Source organism: Pseudopipra pipra, chromosome 2 (assembly GCF_036250125.1).
Source record: "Pseudopipra pipra isolate bDixPip1 chromosome 2, bDixPip1.hap1, whole genome shotgun sequence".
Classification (NCBI taxonomy): domain Eukaryota; kingdom Metazoa; phylum Chordata; class Aves; order Passeriformes; family Pipridae; genus Pseudopipra; species Pseudopipra pipra.
Window position 1 is genome coordinate 17,087,689 of NC_087550.1, and position 21,776 is coordinate 17,109,464.

General features: G+C 48.0%; 1 protein-coding gene across 1 annotated transcript; it reads right to left on the reverse strand.

Annotated features, from left to right (window-relative positions):
* Window positions 1–684: 684 nt before the first annotated feature.
* On the reverse strand, window positions 685–21,215 carry RNF169 (ring finger protein 169). Its single transcript, XM_064644089.1, has 6 exons — window positions 20,864–21,215; window positions 12,337–12,413; window positions 8,211–8,357; window positions 7,460–7,563; window positions 6,692–6,791; window positions 685–5,910 (listed from the first exon to the last, which is right to left on the reverse strand). Exons 1-6 carry the CDS (start codon window positions 21,198–21,200, stop codon window positions 4,732–4,734), a joined length of 1,944 nt encoding a protein of 647 aa, XP_064500159.1. The 5' UTR covers window positions 21,201–21,215; the 3' UTR covers window positions 685–4,731.
* Window positions 21,216–21,776: the final 561 nt, after the last annotated feature.

Consider the following 21,776-nt stretch of genomic DNA (forward strand, 5'->3'; position numbering starts at 1 on the left):
TAACCATCGGCAAGCAGATGGCCAAGCCATTTTCCCCCTCCTGAGGTAAGAAAATCTAGTAGGAAAACTGAATTGGAAAATCCAACCTTGTCCTAGAAAATCTGGGACAAGATTCATCTCAGGTTTTCAGGGACTTCCATCTTGGAAGCATCAAAATAGCCACAAAGCTGCAGGGACAGCACATGAAAACCATGGCTGCTTGCTGCTGGGCTCCTCAATTCCTGGAAAATAAAAGTGTGCTCATCCACCCCTGCCCAAAAACTGGAATCAGAGTGGCTGGGACAAGCGATGGGAAGCAACGGAGGATGCTCACTGCCCACTAGCTGCTTCCCTACATGAAAAACAGGTCATTATACCCACTTACACCATTTTTCCCCCCCTGCAAAACATAACAGGAAAAATTCCTTCCCCAAAAGGGTTGTCCAGCCCTGGCACAGGCTGCCCAGGGCAGTAGTGAGTCCCCATCCTTAGGGGAATTTAAAAGCTGTGTGGATGTGACACTTGGTGACATGGTTTAGCGGTGGGATTGGCAGTACTGGGGGAACAGCTGGACTGGATGATCTCGAAGGGCTCTTCCAACCTAAATGATTCTCTCTGATTACTCAATAACCTCGCCCGTTTGGCACAAGCAGCAGTAGGATCCTGCTTGTCTCCAAGCACAGCAACTTTGGCAGAAACAGGGACTTCACTGTCAGAACCTGGTTTTATTCTGTTTGAACCTTGGCCTCTGCCCTGCACTCTCTCCAAGTCCTGGTTGCTGTTAAAACGTACAACATTATTTGTACACATTTGCTATTTGTTGGCGTGTTTCTGGTTTGTGACAGTTGTTTCACAAGCAGGATTTACTCTGTTTCAAACAAACAGAAGCCACAACATGAGGGATTGCCTGCGTGTCATTCCACTCACACATTTCACACATGCAAGTCAACGGTCCTTCGGTGCCTTTTGAAAACATTCAGGTGGTTCAGCTGAGACCCAAAATGACCGTGAAAGTCTTGTCACCAGCCCAGTGCTCTGCTGGCGAGCTGAGAATGCGAAAGCACAATTGGAATTTTTCCACAAATGGAAAAGCACAATATAAAGCATTATTGGAAAAAAAAAAAAAAAGTGTAGCGACATCTAGGTTTGTTTTGAACAGTTTGACAGCAAATCCCAATCCGTGCCCAGCTGAGGGTTTTCTCATTTGCATAGTGAAGAGCTAATTCTAGAGCGGATGAGTTGCAGCGTTTTCCAGACATGGGGAGGGGGAAAGTTTGTGTCAGGTGTGTGGATCATCCCAGTTTCCGTGCTGTGCTTCTACCCAGCTCCCATCCATGGATGTTCATCGTGGACAGTGGTTAGTTTTGCCCGCAGGTGTGAAATGCTCCAGGTTTTCCTGAAATGCTTCCCCTAATGCATGGGATAAGCTCTTCGTCAGGCTTTTGCTGGACAGCTGGGAGACAGGACAGGGCTGTCGGAGGGTCTCTCCCCTCGGAGCATTGCTAAAGGCTTGGTTTTTAAGATCAGTGAGAGTCTTTAAGGCTTCAACCTCCCCCTTTGCTTTCATTGAGAAAATACTTGTTCAAGCTACACTTCCTGACTACTGTGCACTGCAGGTGCAAGAGCATTGGAAGAGAAATACTGACAATATAGAACATCATCATACAATCACGTGGTATGATCCCTTTTGGCACTTTTCCTTCATTTATCTGATCTTGCTGGCTCCAAACACGGACCTTTCCGTGCGGCTTTTCCCAGGCAAATTGCTCCAGAGTGTTAGAAAGCAACATTCCGGAGTCAGTGGCATCTTTGGCAGACACAAGTCATGGAACCAACCCCAGCTTCACATTCTGGGAGGATGCTCCCACAAAGGATGCCTTCATCCCAGAGGGAAGGCTGAGGGTTAGAAAGGACTTTCCTAAAGTGGGAATAAATACTTGGTTTCATCTCAGGCCTCTGCGCATCTTGCAAGAGGTATTTTCCTCCTCAGCTGGCTGAATTTCTGGCAAAGGTAGTGCCATTCCTGACCTTTTTATGGGAGAGGCTGGGAACTCCTGCTCTTTTGAGTGTAATTATTTACAATTTTTGTTTCCTTTGTGCAAGCTTACACAGGCTTTGAGAGTGTTAAATTAATAAAACATTCATCCTGCTTTGCATTGCCGCAACCCTTCCACGATTGTGATTCCACATATAAAGGTCTCCTTAAATGTGGATACCACAGCCTGTGCGTGATGCTTGGGGAGTTGGGATCTCTGTTTTGGGGGGAGCCAGGGGAACGAGGGGTCTCATGGAGCTTTTTTTGGCTGGGGACAAACTCCAGCTGAGGCATGCCTCCCTGACCAGCTCAGATTTGGAAAGAGGAGATTAACGCACAAACCCCCAAAATATTTATAAAACCTTTTCAAAAGGAGATATTTAAGACACTGTCCTGGTGCATTGGGCTGTGAAATCTGTTTTAAGAGGGGAAAGAAAAGATACATTCAGCATGTAAATCTAGCTTTTTTTGTGGTGTGGCAGCCCAGGCCTGGCTGAACCCACACAAGAAGTGCCACGAGAAAGAAAGAAACTTTAAGGAAGTCTGACTGGGGCTCCAGGGATTAACTGTGGAAAAATAATTCTAAATCTAAATGCACTTGGGAAGTGCATACTTTAGCTCAAAATGTTGGGAGAAACCACATGGATTGTGAGTTAAAGCTGTGGCTTTCCCTCCTGAACTCCAAGGGCAGATCCAGGCCATCGCTCTTTCTCTCCACGCTACTCTTCCAGACTCTTCCAGGTCTGGCCAAGGCTCTAATTCCTCAGTTTCCTTCTAATTCACAGCTGGAAAGAGGAGCAGCACTCAGTTTGGGCCAAAAGCGCCTGCTCCAAGCAACACCTCCCAAGGCTCTGAGAGGGCCTGGAATGCTGGGAAGACAGAGCAGGCCAGGTCTCACCAGTCCTGGGGACAACTTTACCCATCCAGTAGTTTGGGTGGCAAGGAGATCCAGAGATACAGATATATATTATGGAATCATTGCTATAAGATTTCTCCAAACAAAAGTGTCAATCTTTTGAAATATAGTATTTAAAATATATAAATTTTATCCATTAAAATATAAGATTTCTTTTTTTTTCCTTTTTTTTCTTTTTTTTTTTTGAAAAAATCCAGTTCAATTAGGGAAAAAAAAAACCTGCCAGGGTCCTTGCAGTGAAAAAGAAAACCAGTTCCTGTTTTCTTTTTAACCGTTTTAAGATGGAGGGAGAAAATGCAACTGGTTTTAGATAGAGGAAATTGGGCAACGAATGTTCTTTTAGATCAGATCTGTTTGTTTAAGTGCACTGGGTGTCCTCCCTTCACACCATCCATGGAGAAGCTTGCCCCAGCACTGTGCTCATCCCCAAAAATATCTGGCACATGGGTGGGCTGGTGGGGAACGCCACAGCTCCGCCCTGGACAAAGATCCTTGTGGGCTCTGAGGATCCCAGTGAATACTCTGCAAGGCAGCTTTCAAGGATCGAGGTGGAATAGTGTTGTTTGAGCTCCATTACTGGAAATAATCCACAGAGTTAATGGATGGATGAGTGTTACAAACATTCAAAGGGTGGGAGGCCACATCTGGGCAGAGAACACATGCTCCACCAAGCCCAGGCTCTGGGCCAGCTCTGCCGCAGGCCCAATTTTATGCCTGGAAGTGGGAATTTTTAGTGCATTGCTCACCTGAGCTTTTTTAGTGGTTTGGACCTGGAGCCAGGGAGCTGAGAGCAGGGGAAGCCCTCTGGAAGGCTGGTCTCCCATGCCAGCTCCAAAGCCAACCACTGGGTGCCTGAAGAGCACAGGGATGTGTCAGACCCCTCAGGATGCCTCCTCTGGGACATGTAAGAACGGGTCTCAGAGAGAGAGCTCTTAACCAAGCAAGATCCTGAGGGTACGTGTCAACAGGGAGAACGTCCTTTACAAAATCACCCAGCCGGCATTTCCCCTCCTTCAGTGTTAGAGGGAAGAACAGGAAACCCTCCTGGCTTGGAAGAGGCAGGGACTAAGAGAAAAGCTCCCTGGATCCCAGTGCCCAGTGCTCCACTCAAGCTCTCTGCTCTGTCACTAACATGGAATTACAAGTCCCTATAAGGCTTTTCGGTAAAATCCTTATTTTAGGTCTCTTTTTTTAACTGTATTTGGTTTTTTACTTCAAGAAAGTGACATATAGTCTGTACTGCTGGTGCAGACAGTGAGATACATTCATTTTTAAGTACTCCAGGGGGCTCTGGGATTTCCTTGGAGAAATACGGAACAGGCTCCCTCCCCAGCAGCCCTCAAGTCGTTCGACATGGATAAGGCCTGACTCCACAGTCTGAGGGAGAAAATCGGGCAGGCAGAGAGAAGAAGACTGTAAGACAGAACAAACCTATTTTCTATGAGCAGAGCTCAGATTTCCCTTGGCAAGGGATGGACGAGGTCCTTACCTCGTACCCCATGTTCACAACCCTCCAGGCTGGGGAACCCACGTGCACGTGGAGGCCTTGCAGTGTATTCACAGGGATAACAACACCTTCGGACCAATGGGACCAGAAAGGATTTTCTCTCCTCATTCTCTCCTGTTTTTTTTTTTCAAATCTGAAAGGACTCTGGCTTCTCTCCGAACTGGACCTACGAACGCCTTACCACTGGAACGAGAAAACAATGGTGTGGGTGGAAGTAGGGCAAAAAATAGTTCTCCTATAAGACAATCTGATAAACCTCATCGTCCTCTAGAAAGGCAGCATGGCCCACCAGTGCTACTTGGCTCCCAGAGTGCTCTTGGAGCGCAGCAGGTACCGATCCACTCGGACTTTCCGCCTGTCCACTGTCCTGTTCTCGCTGTCGAAAATCCGCTGGAGGTGCAGGGCCAACCTCCTGTCCTCCTCCTCCTGCTGGAGCTTCTGCTCCCTCTCCCGCACCTCCGGAGGCACCTCCCCTGCTGTGTGCCTCAGTCTCTTGACAGAGCCGTTGTGCTCCAAGTGCTTTGTTTTACAGCATCTCTTCCGGCCCCGCCTCAGGAGTGGCGGCTGTTCCGTGATGATGTTCCCGACGGAATTGCAGGTGCTGTTCTGCACGTTCATCAACTTGCTGTTGTTCAGGTATTTCAGCTGCTTTTTCGCCGGTGCCTTGGCAGGGACTCCGAGTGTGCTGCTGTCAGGCAGCGTCGTGCCAACGCCCACGCTCAGCACTTTCGGGCCAAGACTAAGACAGGATTTGTCCATGAGTTTTAGGTCAGGGCCTTCAGACACTCGTGTGTTCAAGGAGGTTACATTTGATCTCACATCTACTTCGGCAGCACTGTCATCTCTTGTTAAGGCCTGTGAACCCTTGTTCTTCTCACTCCCTCTTCCCAGCTTCATTTCACTGATGGAAGGGAAGGAATCCAGCTTGGGCTGAGGCTCTCCCATTGTGTCAGGTGGAAGGCGGTCATCCTGCACTTGTGGCTGCTCTTTAGTGCAAGTGCTGGAGTTGGTGATGTCAGGAACCGTAATGTCTTCCACAGGCTCTGCAGCCAGGGACGTCAGGGTCGCTTTAGAGAGAGTCTTTTTGATCTGACGCTCCTGAAATATCTGCTCCCATTTTTTCAGTATTCTTGGACTGGCCTCGTAGGTGGTTGGCTTCTGCAGGCTCCGGTTCAGGTTCCTCGGCGTGGATTTGATGATGAGAGGGCTCAGGACTCTGCCGTCGGGAAGCCTCTTTGGAGGAGTACACGGGGAGCAGACAATGGGCTTGAAGTGGTTGAGCTCTTCAGAGATGCTGTCGTTGCTCTCTGGGCTGATGGATCGCTCTGGCTTGTGCAGGGCCGAGAGGGACGACACGGCCGTGAGGACCAGGCGCTTCTCTGCCGTCAGGTCTGGGGCCGAGAGGCAGCGGTTGTTCTGGGTGGACGACAGGACCCCGACCAGCGGTGTCGACGTGCCAGTCACGGGCAGCACCTGAAAGGCAACGCAGAGCACCCGGGATATTGGTCACGGAGCAGAAGGACAAGAATGTGAGAGGAAAACAGGAGAACCTGAGGTTACTGTGCTCTCTGGACACATCACCTTCCATGGTCAATATGGGACATGAGCAGGACGCACCGGACCCAGCCTGATTTGGGTCTCAAATTTATGTCAGTGCAAGAGCTGTTCTGGCTGCAAGTGGCAACCCTTCCAACGGCAAAATCACAAGATGGTTTGGGTTGGAAGGGACCTTAAAGATCATCTTGCTCAAACCAGGTTGGATGGGGCTTGGAGCAACTAGAAGGTGACCCTGTCCATGCCAGGGGGTGGAACTGAATGAGCTTTAGGGTCCCATCCAACCCAAACCATTCTACGATCCTAAGAATCTCTTCCCATAGCATGGAAGTGCCAAAGAACATATTCTGACATCAGGAAAACTTTTGCTAGTTTAAACAGCTTTAGAGAGAAAGGGAAAGGAAGAAAGGATTATTTTCCTAAAATTCTATACGATTTTTCTTTCACTGGCTGTGGATTCAGCCTTGAAAAGAAAATGAATCACAAAACAAAAGGCTGATGACAATCCTTCCAATTAGCCTCCAAGAACTCTGCCACCTCTGCTTAGCAACCCATCAGGTTTATACTAGGAAGTGAGTGGCCCCATGGCAATAACACAGCACCACAAACCCCATGTTTTATATCTCCAGACTACTGGTGCTGTGTAACCTCAGATAAGAACATTTACATACCACGACCTGTTCCCAGACGGTGCCTGTACCTTTGTTTTGTTGGCTGGGGCTGATCTCTGCCTGCTCTTGGATCTCTCCTGAATGGTGTCGTTGCAGCTCCGACTCCTCTCCAGCTTGGCGGTTAAATTCCTGAAAAGCAGATGGGTGGAAACAGGACTGTTCATGGCCTTAGGGACAACGAGCTCAACAACCCTGGCAGCTGTTGGGAGAGACATCAGCCTTGGCAGCACCTGACTGTAAGAGATACCTCCTACGCCCTCTGGGAAAGGGATCCGGGAATCTTGGATTGTGTTCATGGGCTCCCTACTAAATACATGGACACCTCCACCCATGGCTCATAATTAACTGAGGTCAGAGCTAATGATGAAGCCGTGGAAACCCTTTGCTTTTCATGTGGAGACACACTTGGTTACTCAGCTGCTTCCACTGGGTCAAGCAACAGCTTTCCAGGGAAAAAGGCGCCTGGGGCTGATGGTCTCTCTTCATGTCTGTGCTCAGCACTCCTGAGTTCATCCCACAGGATTCTGATTCCTGATTAATGATTTAAATCTACAGGCAATGATTTTTCTGCTTCACGGGATGAACACTAACTTCTTTGATCCCCTGGATTTTATAACAGGTAGGAAGTAAGCAGAAGGACACCATGTCCTAACAATGAGTCTGCTCTAAAATTCCAGAAAAAAAAAATCACTTATTTTGGATTGAAACAACCATTTGAATTAAAGCATCTCAGGTGCGTTTAGAACAAGTTGAAAGAACATCTTTAAGGGACACTGAATAAAGTCTCAGCATCTTACCCTGAAAGGAAAGCAAAGGAGGTCTTGGAAACGAAAGCCGACCGATGCGTTTGCTTGCCCTGGAATGGTTCTTCATTCTCTGAATCCGAGAGACGTTCAGGAAACTGAAGTCAATCAAGGAAGAGTTAACTGACATGTACAACAAAGAGAATAACTTGGAAAATAAAGCTCTTTCTTGCAAAGGTGTTAAAGATCCCCAAAGCCCTCATTTCCGATTGTACCGAGAGGACATAAAGCATAAATAATGCAAAAATAAGCACACAGCTCCTATGTATAGTCATTGAATAAACTTAATTTACTGGTCAAGAAAATGTGGGAAAATCCTACAGGGTGGGAAAATTACTACAGGGTGTTCATTACTTAGCCCCCACAGATCAACCCATCAAACTGAAATTTTAAGAGCATTTCCTACAGAGCCTCCCAACTGAAATGGGAAACAGGCAAGACTCAGCCTGAAGAATGTGTTGAACTTCAGAATTGTGCAGCAGATTCATGGGGAAATGTTCATGGAAGGGCACAAGGATCCTCCCAAAGCAGAGATTTATCTGCCATGTTTGGAAGAGTCGTGTTGGTGGGTAAAAGGGGGCACAGAAACCTCTGGAAGAACATCTGCAGTCATCAACATGGATCTTTATAATCTGTTAGCTCACAGCCTTCAGGGGCTATAAAGGGTCAATCAAATAATTCTGGAAAGACAATGGATGAAAGCTCTGGATATGTGGATACGAAGGAGAAGCACAAGCTTACTTACACACTCTTGGTTCACTTTCAGCACGACAGATTCGTCCTTTTTCTGCTGTTCCTCTGTTTTTCTTTTCCCTACATCCATGTCATCTACAACGAACTTGTGAATCAGCTCCTCAGATGCCTTTTCTTCTTGTAGTTTTTCTTCTCTCAGCTGGAAACAATGAAAAATGAGATATTTATAATGTTTGAAGTCCTCCACACAAATTGGCAAGACCAAGAGTCTGGTCACAGCATTAAATTTCGTGCCTTCATTTCCCTACTCTAGGGCACAGCCACTGCCTCTCTCTCATAATACTGTGAAGATTGGTTTGTTTCTACAACACATTTGTGGTTTTGACACAAATATTAGGGATTTTATCTTCTTTTTAAAACAATAAAGGCACTTTGACACAGGCCATGAATAGTCTACATATGTCTATAAATAGAACAGATCCTCCCTCCTTCCTCCATCCAACCTCTGTGGATAAGTTACCCTTGTCTGGGACAAGCAGCTGGACCTTTGACTGACACATCCTCATTACACGGATGAACCACAGCACAAGGAATTCAAATCCTTTTGTGGTCTTCCTCATATTTGAGCGTGGGCATCTCAGGTGCTTCAGAAGCTGCTGTGTTACATTGCCCTCTACTCATAAACGCAACAACTTGCAAAAACTCCTTATTCTTTGGAAAATATTTACACTTCTTCTTCTCTGCTGAAGGATGGAAAAATCCCCAAATCATGGACATGTGGACAACAAAGAAAATAGAGTTCTTGAGTCATTACGTGAAAAGCACATCATGATTTTGAAGCTGGAAAAGACCTGAATCCTACTGGATCCGAGCTCCCAGAGATGAGGTAGGAGGAACAAGGTAGACAGAAATCAGGAAAAACTCCACTGTTTGGCTGATTGTGGGTGTTCAGCAAATGTTTTCAAAGACTGATTTGACTTCCTGCTTGGAGTTGTTTGAAGATGTGTCTTTAAATTCCTTACCTATTAATAATCTCAGGCAATAACTACAACACAGTGTCTGATTAACATGGATTGTGGCCACACGACGAGGCATGAGGAATAGTCTGCTGTAAATCAACAGTATTTCTATTCTTTAAGGAGCCTTTCTTGAAGTATCTGAAAAATTCACATCAAGATTTATCATAAAGATGACTTTTTTTGGACAGCTGAAATACTACCCAACACTCGGTGTCCATTTCCTACTTCTCACCTCGAAGAAAATTATATGGAAATCCTCACTTTTTTGGCTAAATTATAAAATAAGACTAAATTCCTAAATCTAAAGCCACAAACATATGTAATATCATACAGAAATATTTAAGGATTTTGGGCAAATACATTATGTGAGGTGCCAGCACATGCTTTGCTGATGGTGATCAGTCAAAAAGACAACAACAGGATCCTAATCAAGGGACACAAAAAAGAATTTAGGTCCAGAATTCAGGCTGCACACAAAAGAACCTCTAATGATAAAATCTGTATGAATTAAAAAAAAAAAAAAAAAATTAAGTAGCCTTGTGTAAACTATCTCCCAGAGAATTTTTTTACAAATGCTAGCACATACAAATGTGCTGGGACACGAGGACGAGAAACTGAAACAATGTGGTGTGAAACATCTACCCTGGGAGAAAGTTATCCAAGTAGCATCTCTGGAATACTGGATGCAGGACTATCAGCTTAGTTAGCAGCACAATTACCAGAAAATGCATTTTAACTTGTTTGTAGCCGTTTTGGGCACTGGAACTGCAGGGGAAAAATGCCGTACAAGTGATAATTTTCTGCGTAAGAAACAGGCATTTTAGGACCATCATTCCTGATATTAATATTTATTTCCAAAAGTTTGGCAAATGCACACTTGGTATCTTCTCTTCACTCCACAGACTGTCAGATTTAGAAAACAACTCGCATCTGGGATGAGTAAAAACATTTTGAAATGCTCCTCTCCCTTTCTCGGGAAAGCCACCCTGGATTATCCCCATTCCACAGGCAGGGGGAGCTAAGATGAGAGCTCGTGCTTCCAGACACAGAGGCAATCCCAATCAAGAAAAGCTTAGATTCCCGGATCTCAGTTCTCTTCCTGCCTAATGCAGAAGTTCAGAGACACCAAGAAACCCTTGATAACCGACAACAGTCCCAATTTTGCCTCTACAACTCTCTGACTGGATGTCGGAGCCAGGTCGGTCTGTTCTCCCACAGAACTAGTGACAGGATGACAGGAAACAGCCGCAAGTTGTGCCACTGGGGGCTTAGACTGGAATAAGGAAATGAATAAGGAAACAGTGACTGCAGCATCAGTTGTGATTTTATCAGCAAAATTTCACTGCCATTTCCTCTTAGATGATGATTCAGAGAATCTCTCCCCCCACAGCTCTTTCAGCTGAGTTTCAGAAAAAGTAAGTTTAAGTTGGCATGGGAAAGAAACCCATCTCCCATCTGGCAAGGAGTAGAAAGGGCAAGGCAGAAGGCTGAATAGGAATGAGACAAAAACAGGCCCAAAATGCCAGAAAGTCGTTAAAATATTTCTTTGTGACTGGTGAGGATGGCAGAGGTGTTGGCACTGAACTGCACACTATCTTTTTGCAATGCTCCTATAAAAGGTTCATAGATCATGGGAGAGAAGATGGTTTAATCCTTCCAGAAGATCCAGATATGCCTCACAGAATCCCAGAATGGTTTGGGTTGGAAAGGACTTTAAAGACCATCCAGTTCCACCCCCTGCCATGGGCAGGGACACCTTCCACTAGACCAGGTTGCTCCAAACCCCATCCAACCTGGCCTTGAACACTTCCAGGGCTGGGGCAGCCAAAGCTGCACTGGGCAACCTGTGCCAGGGCCTTACCACCCTCACAGGGAGGAATTTCTTCCCCAATATCCCATCTAATCCTGCTCTCTGGTAGTGGGAAGCCACTCCCCCTTGTCTTGCCACCAATTCCTGATGAAAAGTCCCTCTACAGCTTCCTTGAAGGCATTGCAAGGGATCTTTAGATCACCCGTTAATACCTATACAAAACCCCTTATTTCTTCATCTTTAAGCCAAAGATGCCCTGAGTCAACTCATCTTAAAGATTACAGTGAAAAATACAGTGATGCACATTTAAATTATTTAATTAATTAGATTTTTATAGCAGTAAGATTCCTGTGCACTTAAAGTCTGACACTGTTGCCCAGACCCAACTGCTCCTCAACAAAGTGTCTCATCATTGCTGAAAATGCCACAGGTCCCACAACTTTGCACACAAAGTTTCCTTCCCTTCCTGCCAAGTCACCTGGATGGGAGAAGAGTCTGCAATTCTTAATATCAGTTAATGAAACAGTCAGCCAAAGTTACCCTAATAACCTGCAGTGACATTTCCCATCAGTGCCACTGCTAATTCCACATGAGTGGAAGCAGGAGGGAAGCCCCTTCCACACTTTTTAACTGTCTCCTCACACAGATGCATTTCTCAAACTAGTTATTTACCTTAAATATCACCTAAACAGTATTTTCCTACTCAGACAAGGCTGTTTTTCTAACTCAGCTTCCCAGCCCTTTCTACTCTTGTTGATATTTTCAAGCGAAAACCCAAAGAAAATTCAACAATGAAGAACCCCCTGGGTTCCTTTTCCCCAGCAGGTAGAATAATCAATGAAGGGTTGGACCCATCTCAAGGGAAAACACATCACAGAGATCAAAAACCCCTTTTTAAATGGAGAAAATATTTTCACGGACTTTAACTCCACACCAGCTGAAAAGCTTTTCTTCCCTTATCATTTTTTTGACCTTTAAATGACATTTTTTCCTTGCCTAAAAATAAAAAAAAAAAAGCTCTGGTTTGGAATAGTTTGTTTCTGAGGAGAAGGATGTTATTGCAGGAGATATCTTATGCTGCAAAAGTGTTTATGAAATTACATCCACAACCAGTTGCTCCAAGGAAGGTACATTTCCATGTTCTGGAAGACAGACTAAGACAGCAAAATTTGGTTTCTAAATGCTCAATTACAGCCATTTCCTGAAGTGGCTGAACAGCATAAAGGGAATAAATGACTTTTGTTACAGAGCAGGAATAAAGAGCCCTTCAGGTTTCTCTACAGGATGGCATTCTTGCAGGAAATCCAAGTTCTCCTGGAAGAAAATACACAATTACCCAGAATACTGACCTTCCTTAGCTGGCTTTCATATTCTTCTCGGAGTTCCCCTGGTTTGCTTAATTTAATGGGTGCTCTGAATATAAAATCTGGAAAGAGAAGGGAAAAAAAGAAAGGAAACACTTTTTAGTGCAGGATAATGGTGTTGGCCATTATTTCCCTAAAAGTGTGAGATCTCCATGGGCTGCACAAGAGGTTCTGCAGCACTTTTTCCAACTCCAGATGTTTATATTCCACCACTGCTATCAAAGCGCTGTTTAACATGCAGGAACATCAGGAGGAGGGTGGCCAAGCAATCCCACTTTGCACTTCCAGAGTTTCCTTGGAGACTCTCAAGAGTCCTTGACAAGCAGTTAAACAATCAGAGGAGTACTGGGATGATGTAAACACAGAGATGAAGTAACAGCCTGGTGATATCACAGGGAATCTGGGTCTTAGGAATAAACTCAGGCTTTAAGCACAGGGAGAAAGTCCCAGAAACAAATCCAGGCTTTAAGCACAGGGAACCTGAAGCCTAGGAATAAACTCAGGCTTTAAGCTCCTACTCCCAGACGCCCAAGGCACACAGGCTGACAGCTGCAGCACAAAACCCTCAATTCACATTCCTGCCCTTCTTTCATTGACATCAATGCATCGGGAACGCTCCCTATTTTCTGGATAAACACTGTTTTTTCCCCTCCACATCCCCTTCCAGCTGTTTGCAGCGTTGTCCCACCGATCTGGAGTAAGCACAGCCTTTTTTCCACTTGCAATTCATTCCCCGAGGTCAATATTTCACTCTGTCTGGCAGGAATTCCCCATCCTGCTCCCGCTTCCTCCCTTCCCCCTCGGGAATTCAGGAACCAAAAGCCTATTGGCACAGGGTTATAGTTTAACCTCGTGGAGTCTGTTATTCCCAAAGGACTCCCTTCCTTCTATCGGCCACAAAGCTCCCGCCCACTTCTGTGCAGTGCAAGTCTGGGCAAGTTGCACTACAGTTGGAGGAGCCTGGATGGAAAAGGGAATAACAGGAATAAAACAAGCCCTGGACAACAGTCCTGGCTCAATCCGTATCAGTATTCCAGGCAGGGTGCAGGACAGCCCATCATTCCAATGTGCTATGGTCAGGATGGAATAGGTACAAGCACGGAGGAAACATCAGGGGTATTTCCTTCTTCCAGCTTGCTAAAACTAAAGGATATAAACCGACAGCTCCATCACGATTTCAGAAATTCACAGAACCATTTAGGTTGGAAAAGACCTGCAAGAATCCAATCTGAGACTGATCCCCCTCTTGTCAACCAAACTACAGCACTGAGTGCCACATCCAGTTGTTCCTTGGACACCTCCAGGGATGGGGCTCCACCACCTCCCTGGGCAGCCCCTTCCAGTGAACGACCCTTTCCATGAAAAACTCCTGATGTCCAATGTGAACCTCCGCTGGTGCAGCTCGAGGCTGTGTCCTCTCCTCCTGTCACTTTTTCCCGACTCCCACCTGGCTCCACCCTCCTGTCAGGGAGTTGGAGAGAGCGAAAAGGTCCCCCCGATCCTCCTTTTCTCCAGGCTGAGACCCCCCAGCTGCCTCAGCTGCTCCTCACAGGACTTCCTTTATTAAGGAAGCGTTTTTACTTGGCCCAAAATGAAAGGTTCACAGCGGGGGGAGTGAATCAAACACCCAGTGACCCGCTGCCGACTCTCCTGCTGGGCATCCTCCCTGGGGACAGGTCACAGCCCTGGTGCCCACACATGCCATTTAAACACTGACTAAATCCTGTTTTCACTTGTCCTGCTTTCCTCTGGTTTGCTTTTATCTTACAGAAGAGTCCTGTAACTTGAGTTCCTCCCAGTGAGGGTGAGGTCAAACTCTGTAGCCTCTGGAGATGGGAATGCTGAACAAATCACAGAGTATTTCTTTAATATTTCCTTCAGAAAGGAGAAAAATAGTCTCATGCAAGCAAACATCAAGCCCACAGATTATAAGGCGCTTTTTTTAAAATAAAAAAGCTGCTATTCCCTCTTCCTTGTACACCTACGAGAGCCAGGCTTGTTTTTAAAGGAAAACTTCTCAAATGTCTGAACATGTGGGATAAAAATCCCAAGCAGAGGTAGTGCTGGGAAGGCCAGGCTGCATTCCTTGCTCCTGCCATGCTGGAAACCTTCCACTGGTTTCCCCAAATGTTTTTCCAATTGTGTCCTTGAGCAGTTCCAGTTCTTTGTGAACTTTATCAAGCTGAATTTCCACTGGAATGGTGCTGAAGGCAACAGGAATCTAACTCCCCTGCAGCAAACTTCAATTACTCCTCAATGTTTAAAGCTTGTCTCAGACCTTGTCTGCAGAGCTAAAAAGGTGGATTTTTTTCCCCTTCAGGGAAACATACAACTGGAAAGAGGAGCCATGTCAACTGTCTCATTGCTCACATGGGTTCAGCAAGCCAAGCCAGAAGAGATTTTAAATAATGGGATAACAGTTATTTGTAAAGTTGTGCTGGTTTAGCTCAAGGGAGGCAATTTTATCCATAGTCTTTATGCACCAACTTGAATATTTTATAGTTGGGTCCAAGTCTGTAGAAGAGACAGAATCAAAAATGTATGCATAGCTACATATCTGCATTCCACAGAATCCCAGAATGGGTCAGGTTGGAAGGGACCACAGTAGCTCATCTATAGCTCAAGATTAAGTGATCTTGAGAGGAAATGGTTTCTGAAGGGCTGCTGGGAAGGCTGGCACTGGGATGCTCCTTCCAAGCCCAGGTAAGAGCACCAAAACAGGATCAGACCTGGTATCCTGCTCTTTTATCCTAGCAGACAAGAGTTTCATCCTATTGTGTTCAGCCTTGGAAAAAACAATTGATTTCTGCACTATTTGAGAGGACAACAGATTTTCTAATCATTTAATGCTGGTTTTCTTTATGAGAGGCATCTGACAGCCTAAATCCCCTCTGACTCCATCCTTTCCAGGTTGGAAGTGTGCCTTACACACTGTCTCCGTGGAGCCGCACTCCTGACCAGCACATTTTATATTTACTGGCAAAAGATCCAGAAACCTCCATCTGGCAAGTTCAGCACCATGGGTTGGATAAAAGTAAAGCTGAACTCGACTCAGAGCCTTGTCTGTCATTCAGAGGCTCCTGAGTTTTGCCAATCTGATGTCATTTGGCAAGTCAAAGCTGTGCCATGTGCAGGAGCGAATCTCCTCACCCCCAGCTTCCAAGGAAACTTTCAGCAGACTTTGTAGCTTCCTTCTCCCCTTTACTCCTGGCAGGGATAAAAAAAAAACCTTGAGGTTTTCACTATTTTCCCTTTTAACTCCCAGCAGTCAGTGTTTACACTTGCAGCTGAAGGTGAAATTTTAAAATGTTTTCAAAACGCAAACCAAGAAATTTTGTGAGTACAGAGAGGTTTGGAAACAGTTTTCCAAGAGAAGTAGTTTTACTAAATGATATGAAGATATGCCAATAGCCGAGATAAAGCTTTCCAACAGATTTGCATAGAATTATGGAATGGTTTGGATTGAGAGGGACTTAAAGCCCATCCAGTTCCACCCCCTGCCATGGGCAGGGACACCTTCCACTAGACCATGCTGCTCCAAACCTGGCCTTCTTCCAGGGATGGGGCACCCACAGCTTCCCTGGGCAATTCGTGCCCAGGGCCTCACCACCCTCATAGGGAAGAATTCTTTCCCAATATCCCATCTAATCCTCCCCTCTGGTAGTGCGAAGCCGTTCCCCCTTGTCCTGGCACTCCAGGCCCTTGTCCGAAGTCCCTCTCCAGTCCTCTTAGAGCCCTTTCAGGCTCTGGAAGGGGCTCTAAGGTCTCAATGGAACCAGTACTTTGTTGTTTTAATTGGGAAGAACATTTAAAAAACACTTAGAAGCACAGTGAGAAAAAAACCCCCTACTGTAGGTATAAGCACTATTCAGATGGAGGCACAACTAGCTGGACAATTATTTTCCAGGAGTTAACGATCCACTGCCATGCCAGGACAGGCTCTCACACTGGCCACTGGGTCAGGTCCTAATCACTCTCTTCATTAACAGCTTGAATGGTAGATTAAAAAAAGAAGTGGTGTTGGCTTTAATCAGTTTGATATAGGGGGCAAATCACTGCTTTTCCCAAGGCAGGGAAAAGCTTCATCAGGATTACCACTTCCAAACACTGTGGCCTTGAGATAAAACACAACTGGTGACAGGCTACAGAACAACAGAAACAACAGGAAATTAAGGAATCACCAGGAAATGCTCCAGAACTAGACTGGTCTGGGCCAGTGGGGAAAGAGGGAAACCACAGCCAAAAAAAGACTTTGAGGAAGGAGGGGGAAGTCATGTTAAAAGTTTGGCAAAAACACCCTTCTGTGAGCATCAGTTATTAATTGTTGTGCAGAAAAGAAACAAAAGAAATCAGCTGCCTTTGTAATAAGGGAGATTTTGATTAGACGTTAAGTTTTCCAAGTGTTCAGATGCTGAAGCAAAGGTGGGATCTCATCCTGCTGTCTGGGTATGGATGAGAGATTTGGGATGTCTGTGAGGAATGGTTTGGGTACACCCAGTCCTACCTCAGCACAGGGAGCAGAACTTCCCTGTCCCTCCCAAAACCACCTAGGGGTCTGTTGTATAACCAGTCATTTATCGCAGCCCTTCAGTACTTAAAGGAAGCTTGTAAAAAAAGGAGAGTGACTTTCTACATGGGCAGATGGAATATCCGGAGTTGGAAGGGACCCACATGGATCATCACTAAGTGACAGGAGAAGGGGGAATAGCTTCCAACTGCCAGAAGGCAGGATTAGATGGGATATTGGGAAGAAATTCCTCCCTGTGAGGGTGGTGAGGCCCTGGCACAGGTTGCTCAGAGAAGCTGTGGGTGCCCCATCCCTGGAAGTTTTCAAGGCCAGGTTGGACAGGGCTTGGAGCAACCTGGGCTAGTGGAAGGTGTCCCTGCCCATGGCAGGGGGTGGAACTGGATGTGCTTTGAGGTCCCTTCTAACCCAAACCATCTAGGTTGATTTATGATGATTTATTCTCTAGCTCCTAGACCACTTTCATTTTAGGAGTCTAAAGCTCTTCACCATCTCATCAAGCCCTTTCCTTGGAAAACTGCATTTCTGTTTCCCAGTTCACATGACAACATTTGTTCTTCAGCAATTTTCCAAGCTCTCTGACATCATCTGTAATCTGAGATGGTAATGTCAGAGTTGACAGGCAAAAACCTATCAGTGCAGATGGGTATCTGATCCTGAAGTTTGGCCTTGTGCCTGCTGAGAAGACACAGCCACGATCTCATCTGTTTGTCCTTCTTCACAAGACTCTTTTCTTTTTTCTTGATTAACAAGATACCCCATCTTCCTTGGAAGTGGCCTCAAGTTGTGCCAGGGAAGCTTAGGTTGGATATTGGGCAAAATTTCTTCACTGAAAGGGTGGTCAGGCATTGGAACAGACTGTGGGCACTGGTGGAGTCCCAGCCCTGGAGGGATTTAAAAGCTGTACGGATGTGGCACTTGGGGACATGGGTTAGTGTTGGCCTTGGCAGTGCTGGGGGAACGGGGCACTAAATGGTCTTGGAGGGCTTTTCCAACCTAAACAATTCTGTGACTCTATGAAATGTGAATGCACTTATTTTCTTACAAATCAGGCTGAGCACTTCCCTGCAAACATGTTCTGTTCCTTCTCCTTGGCCTGCTGAATCCTCACACACGTGGTCTCCAAGCCTCCCATCTGCTGCTCCTCTCTGCCTTCCAAGACTTTCAACAAGCAACTGTTTTAATATAAGCTTAATCAGTGCTTCATAACAGAATTCACAGAATAATTCAGGTTGGCAAAGACCCCTAGGCATGCAACCCTTCTGCTCAAGCAGGGTCACCAGGAGCAGGCTGGCCAGGTCCATGTCCAGTTTTGACAATCTCCAAGGATGGAAACTTCACGTGGCAATCTTGTGCTGGTCCTTGGTCATCCATTTTTTCTTATGGTCTTGTTGTGTTTCAGTTTGTGCCCATTGCCTCCTGTCCTGTCACTGGGCACCACTAGGATGAGCTGGGCTCTGTAGGTCTTTCTCTCAGGGACCTACATACATTGATATATAAATGATATACATTGATCAGGTCATGATGATCAGGAGAGGTTTGTGAGGCCTGGAAGAAAGCAAATGTCACACCTCCCTTCAAACAGGGCCAAGAGAAGGAATGACAGGGACAGCCCCATTTTGATCCCCAGGAAAAAACTATTCCTGGACACCACTTCCAGACAAGGTGGGAAGTGGTGCTGGATGTATGGAAAGGAAGGCAGGCTTAATCAATATCTTCCATCTCAGAGGATGAGTGGAGAGCAGCAGTGTTGTTTATACTGACCCGTGAAGGGCCAAATGACTGGACTATATGGCATAAGGGAAGGCTGAGAGATCTGGGACTGTTCACCCTGGAGAAGGCTCAGAGGGATCTCACCAATGTGTTTAAATGACAAGTGGAGAAGACAGAGCCAGGCTCTTCTCCGTGGTAACAGAACAGGAGGAAATGGGCACAAATTAAAATAAAAGAAGTTGACTGAACATAGAAAAATCACTTTTGTAAAAAAGTGGGTCAAGTATTGGTACAGGTTGTCCAGGGAGGCCACAGAGTCTCTTGGGGATGGTACTAACCCACCTGGACACATTCCTGGTGAGCCTGCTTTGAGCAGGGCTTGGCTCTCCCTGCCAGGCTCAGCTACGCAGGGATCCTCCGATCAGCCTCACTAATGCCAGGATAAACCACTTCAACTGCTCTCTCCCTGCAAGAAGGAGGTCCCTGTTTCCAATGGATCATCTGCCTTTGATTCCCACACTATGAGCACAACTTAGAGCCCAAGAAAATGACAACCACGACAATTACTCTGTGTCTTACTGCAAAATAGAATCATGGAATGGTTTGGATTGGAAAGGACCATAAATCTCATCATGTTCAATCCAGTGCCATGGGCAGGGACACCTTCCATTAAACCACGTTGCTCCTTGAACACTTCCACAGATGGGGCAGCCACAGCTTCTCTGGGCAACCTGTGCCAGGCCTCACCACCCTCACAGAGAAGCATTTCAGCCCAATATCTCATCTAACCCTGCCCTCTGGCAGTGGGAAGCCATTCCCCCTTATCCTACCCAAAATCCAGGACAAGTAGAGAATTAAAACTAATTCCTCTTAAAAAAAAAACCCAAACAAGACACTGCACAAGCATTCCTGCAGCATAACTGGATACTCTCATCCAAGCCTGCCTGGACCAAGCTAAGTCCATTTAAGCAGGACTGACAGCACTGCCTTGGAGCAGAGATTGACTTGGGGAGTTCCCAGAGGAACCACTCCCATCCCTTTGGCGCAGCTCCCTCTGGGCAGCCCGGCTGTTCATTGATTCTGCAAATCCTTCCAGGCAAAGGCTCCTTAAATCTCTTCCAGGTTAGCAGGGTTAGTTCAAACCACCAATTTAAGCTGTTTAAGCTCGTCCTGCCAATTCTTCCCGCAGCCAATTAGAGGATGCTGACACAAGCATGAACTGGGAGACCAGGAACATGCTCCGAGTCCAGCTAAAAGGATGTTTATCTGTAACTTAAATCCTTGTGTGTTCCAGAGGGCTCCCCCCAGCACTGCTCCTGGGTGGCCAATCTCTGCATCACCTCCCCAACCAAGAGATCCTGGCGCATTCTGAGAGCTCACAGCAGCAAGGTGGGCATCTCCAGCAGCTCCCACTGGGAAAGAGCAACACCGCCGGCTCAGAGGAGGATTTTGAAGGAAATGCAGGGAGCAGTTTTCCAGGAGTTGAGGAAGGCAGCTGGCTTTGGAGGCAGGAAGGAAACGCGTGACAAGAAGCCAGGAACTCAGGAACTCAGGATTATTTTATGCCAACAAGGGAGCAGGCGCATCCTCCCAGGGTGAGGGGACCCGACGGGCACTTGGAGTGTAGAGCTGCTGATCTGGGCCCGGCGAAGTGGGGAAACATCCCCTCGTCCGGGCATCCCTTCCAGGGATGACGCCATCCATCCACTCTATCTCCTGACGCCACAGAGGAGGGGTGGGCTCAGCCCCGCCGCCCCCTCAGCGATCGCTCCCGCAGGACTCGGGGCGGGGGGGCAGAAGGGGGACGGCTGAGCCCCCACAAACTCAACGCACCTCCTGCGTTTGGCCCCGCAGGACTCGGCGGGGGAGGGAGGGGGGAGGGAACGACACCTGAGCCCCCGCAAACTCATCGCACCTCCCACGTTTGGCTCCGCTGGACTCGGGGCGGGCCTGAGCCCCCAGGAACTCATCGCACCTCCCGCCCCCTCCCGTACTGGCCACTCCCCCCTCGGGGCTGAGCCTCCGCAAACTCATCACACCTCCCGTGTCTGGATCTCCCCCCCCCGCCCGTCTGAGCCCCGCAAACTCGTCGCACTTCTCGCGTGTGGCGCCGCGTCCCTCGGTCCGAGCCCCCGCACACTCATCGCACGCCCCGCGCGTGGCCGCGCCCCGGGGGCTGAGCCCCCGCGCACTCATCGCGCCCCAGGCCACGCCCCCGGCCCCCCGCGCCCCCCCGCCCCGGCGATGGGGGGGCCGCAGGTGCCGCCGCCGCACCTTGGTCCGGCGGCCGCTGCTCCCCGCCTCCTCCTCCGGCCGCCGTGGTGGCTGCGGGCTCGGCCTGCTGCCGCCGGGCCCGTGTGGAGAGGCGGCTGCGGCAGAGCGGGCAGCACAGGCCCGGGCCCTGCAGGCAGCGCTGGGAGCAGGCGAGGCAGAGCGAGTGGCGGCAAGGCGGCGTCACCGTCACCGCCTCCGCCAGCGCCTGCCGGCACACCGGGCACTCCGCCACCGCCAGCACCACCCCGTCCTGCTCCTCCTCGGCCGCGGGCCGCCCCCGCCGCCGCCGCCCCCGCAGCGCGGCCCTGCCGCCAGCGCCCGCCGCCGCCGCCGCCATCTTCCCACACTTTGAAGGGCCGCGGCGGCCACGCCTACCCCGCATAATTCATGAGGGGGCGCGCGCCGCCATTCATAGTAATAAGCGCGGCGCTCGCGCGTCCCGCCTCCGCGCAGACCACGCCTTCCTAATGAATATTCATGAGCGCGGTATATAATGAGGGTCCGCCGCTCCACTCCTCCTGTACCTGTTGTCCTGCTCCCGCTGCGGCTCCCTCAGGGAGCTGTGCCCGGTGCGAGGGCCTTCTCGGCGGGACAGGGGCAACCCGACGGGAGAGGGGGTCACGCTGTGGGGCCTTGGCCCTTGGAGGATGCCGCTGTCCCCTCCACGAACCCGGGGAGGTTGCAAAACAAATGCGGCATAGAGGGGCTGTGGCTCCGGAGCAGGATGGGCAGGGATGCGGAGGTAGTGAACAGCCAGGCATCGATTTGAAAAGCAAGAGAACGAGAGGTGGGCATGAGAAAGGGGTGCTGGGATGGCTCGGTGTGTCCAGCGAAGCCCAGCTCCGACCCTGTGGGATTGTCAGCTGCCTTGGGAGTAGGTTACTTGGATCTGTCTCCCGTTTTCTGCCTCTTT

Excerpts from the sequence above, each read along its gene's own strand:
- RNF169 (XM_064644089.1), bottom strand. The coding sequence starts at position 21,200 with ATGGCGGCGGCGGCGGCGGGCGCTGGCGGCAGGGCCGCGCTGCGGGGG. Across the intron at positions 12,414-20,863 it reads GCAGCGGCCGCCGGACCAAG|ATTTTATATTCAGAGCACCC; the intron begins GTGCGGCGGCGG and ends TTCTCTTTCCAG. Across the intron at positions 6,792-7,459 it reads TCCTTTGCTTTCCTTTCAGG|GAATTTAACCGCCAAGCTGG; the intron begins GTAAGATGCTGA and ends TCTGCTTTTCAG.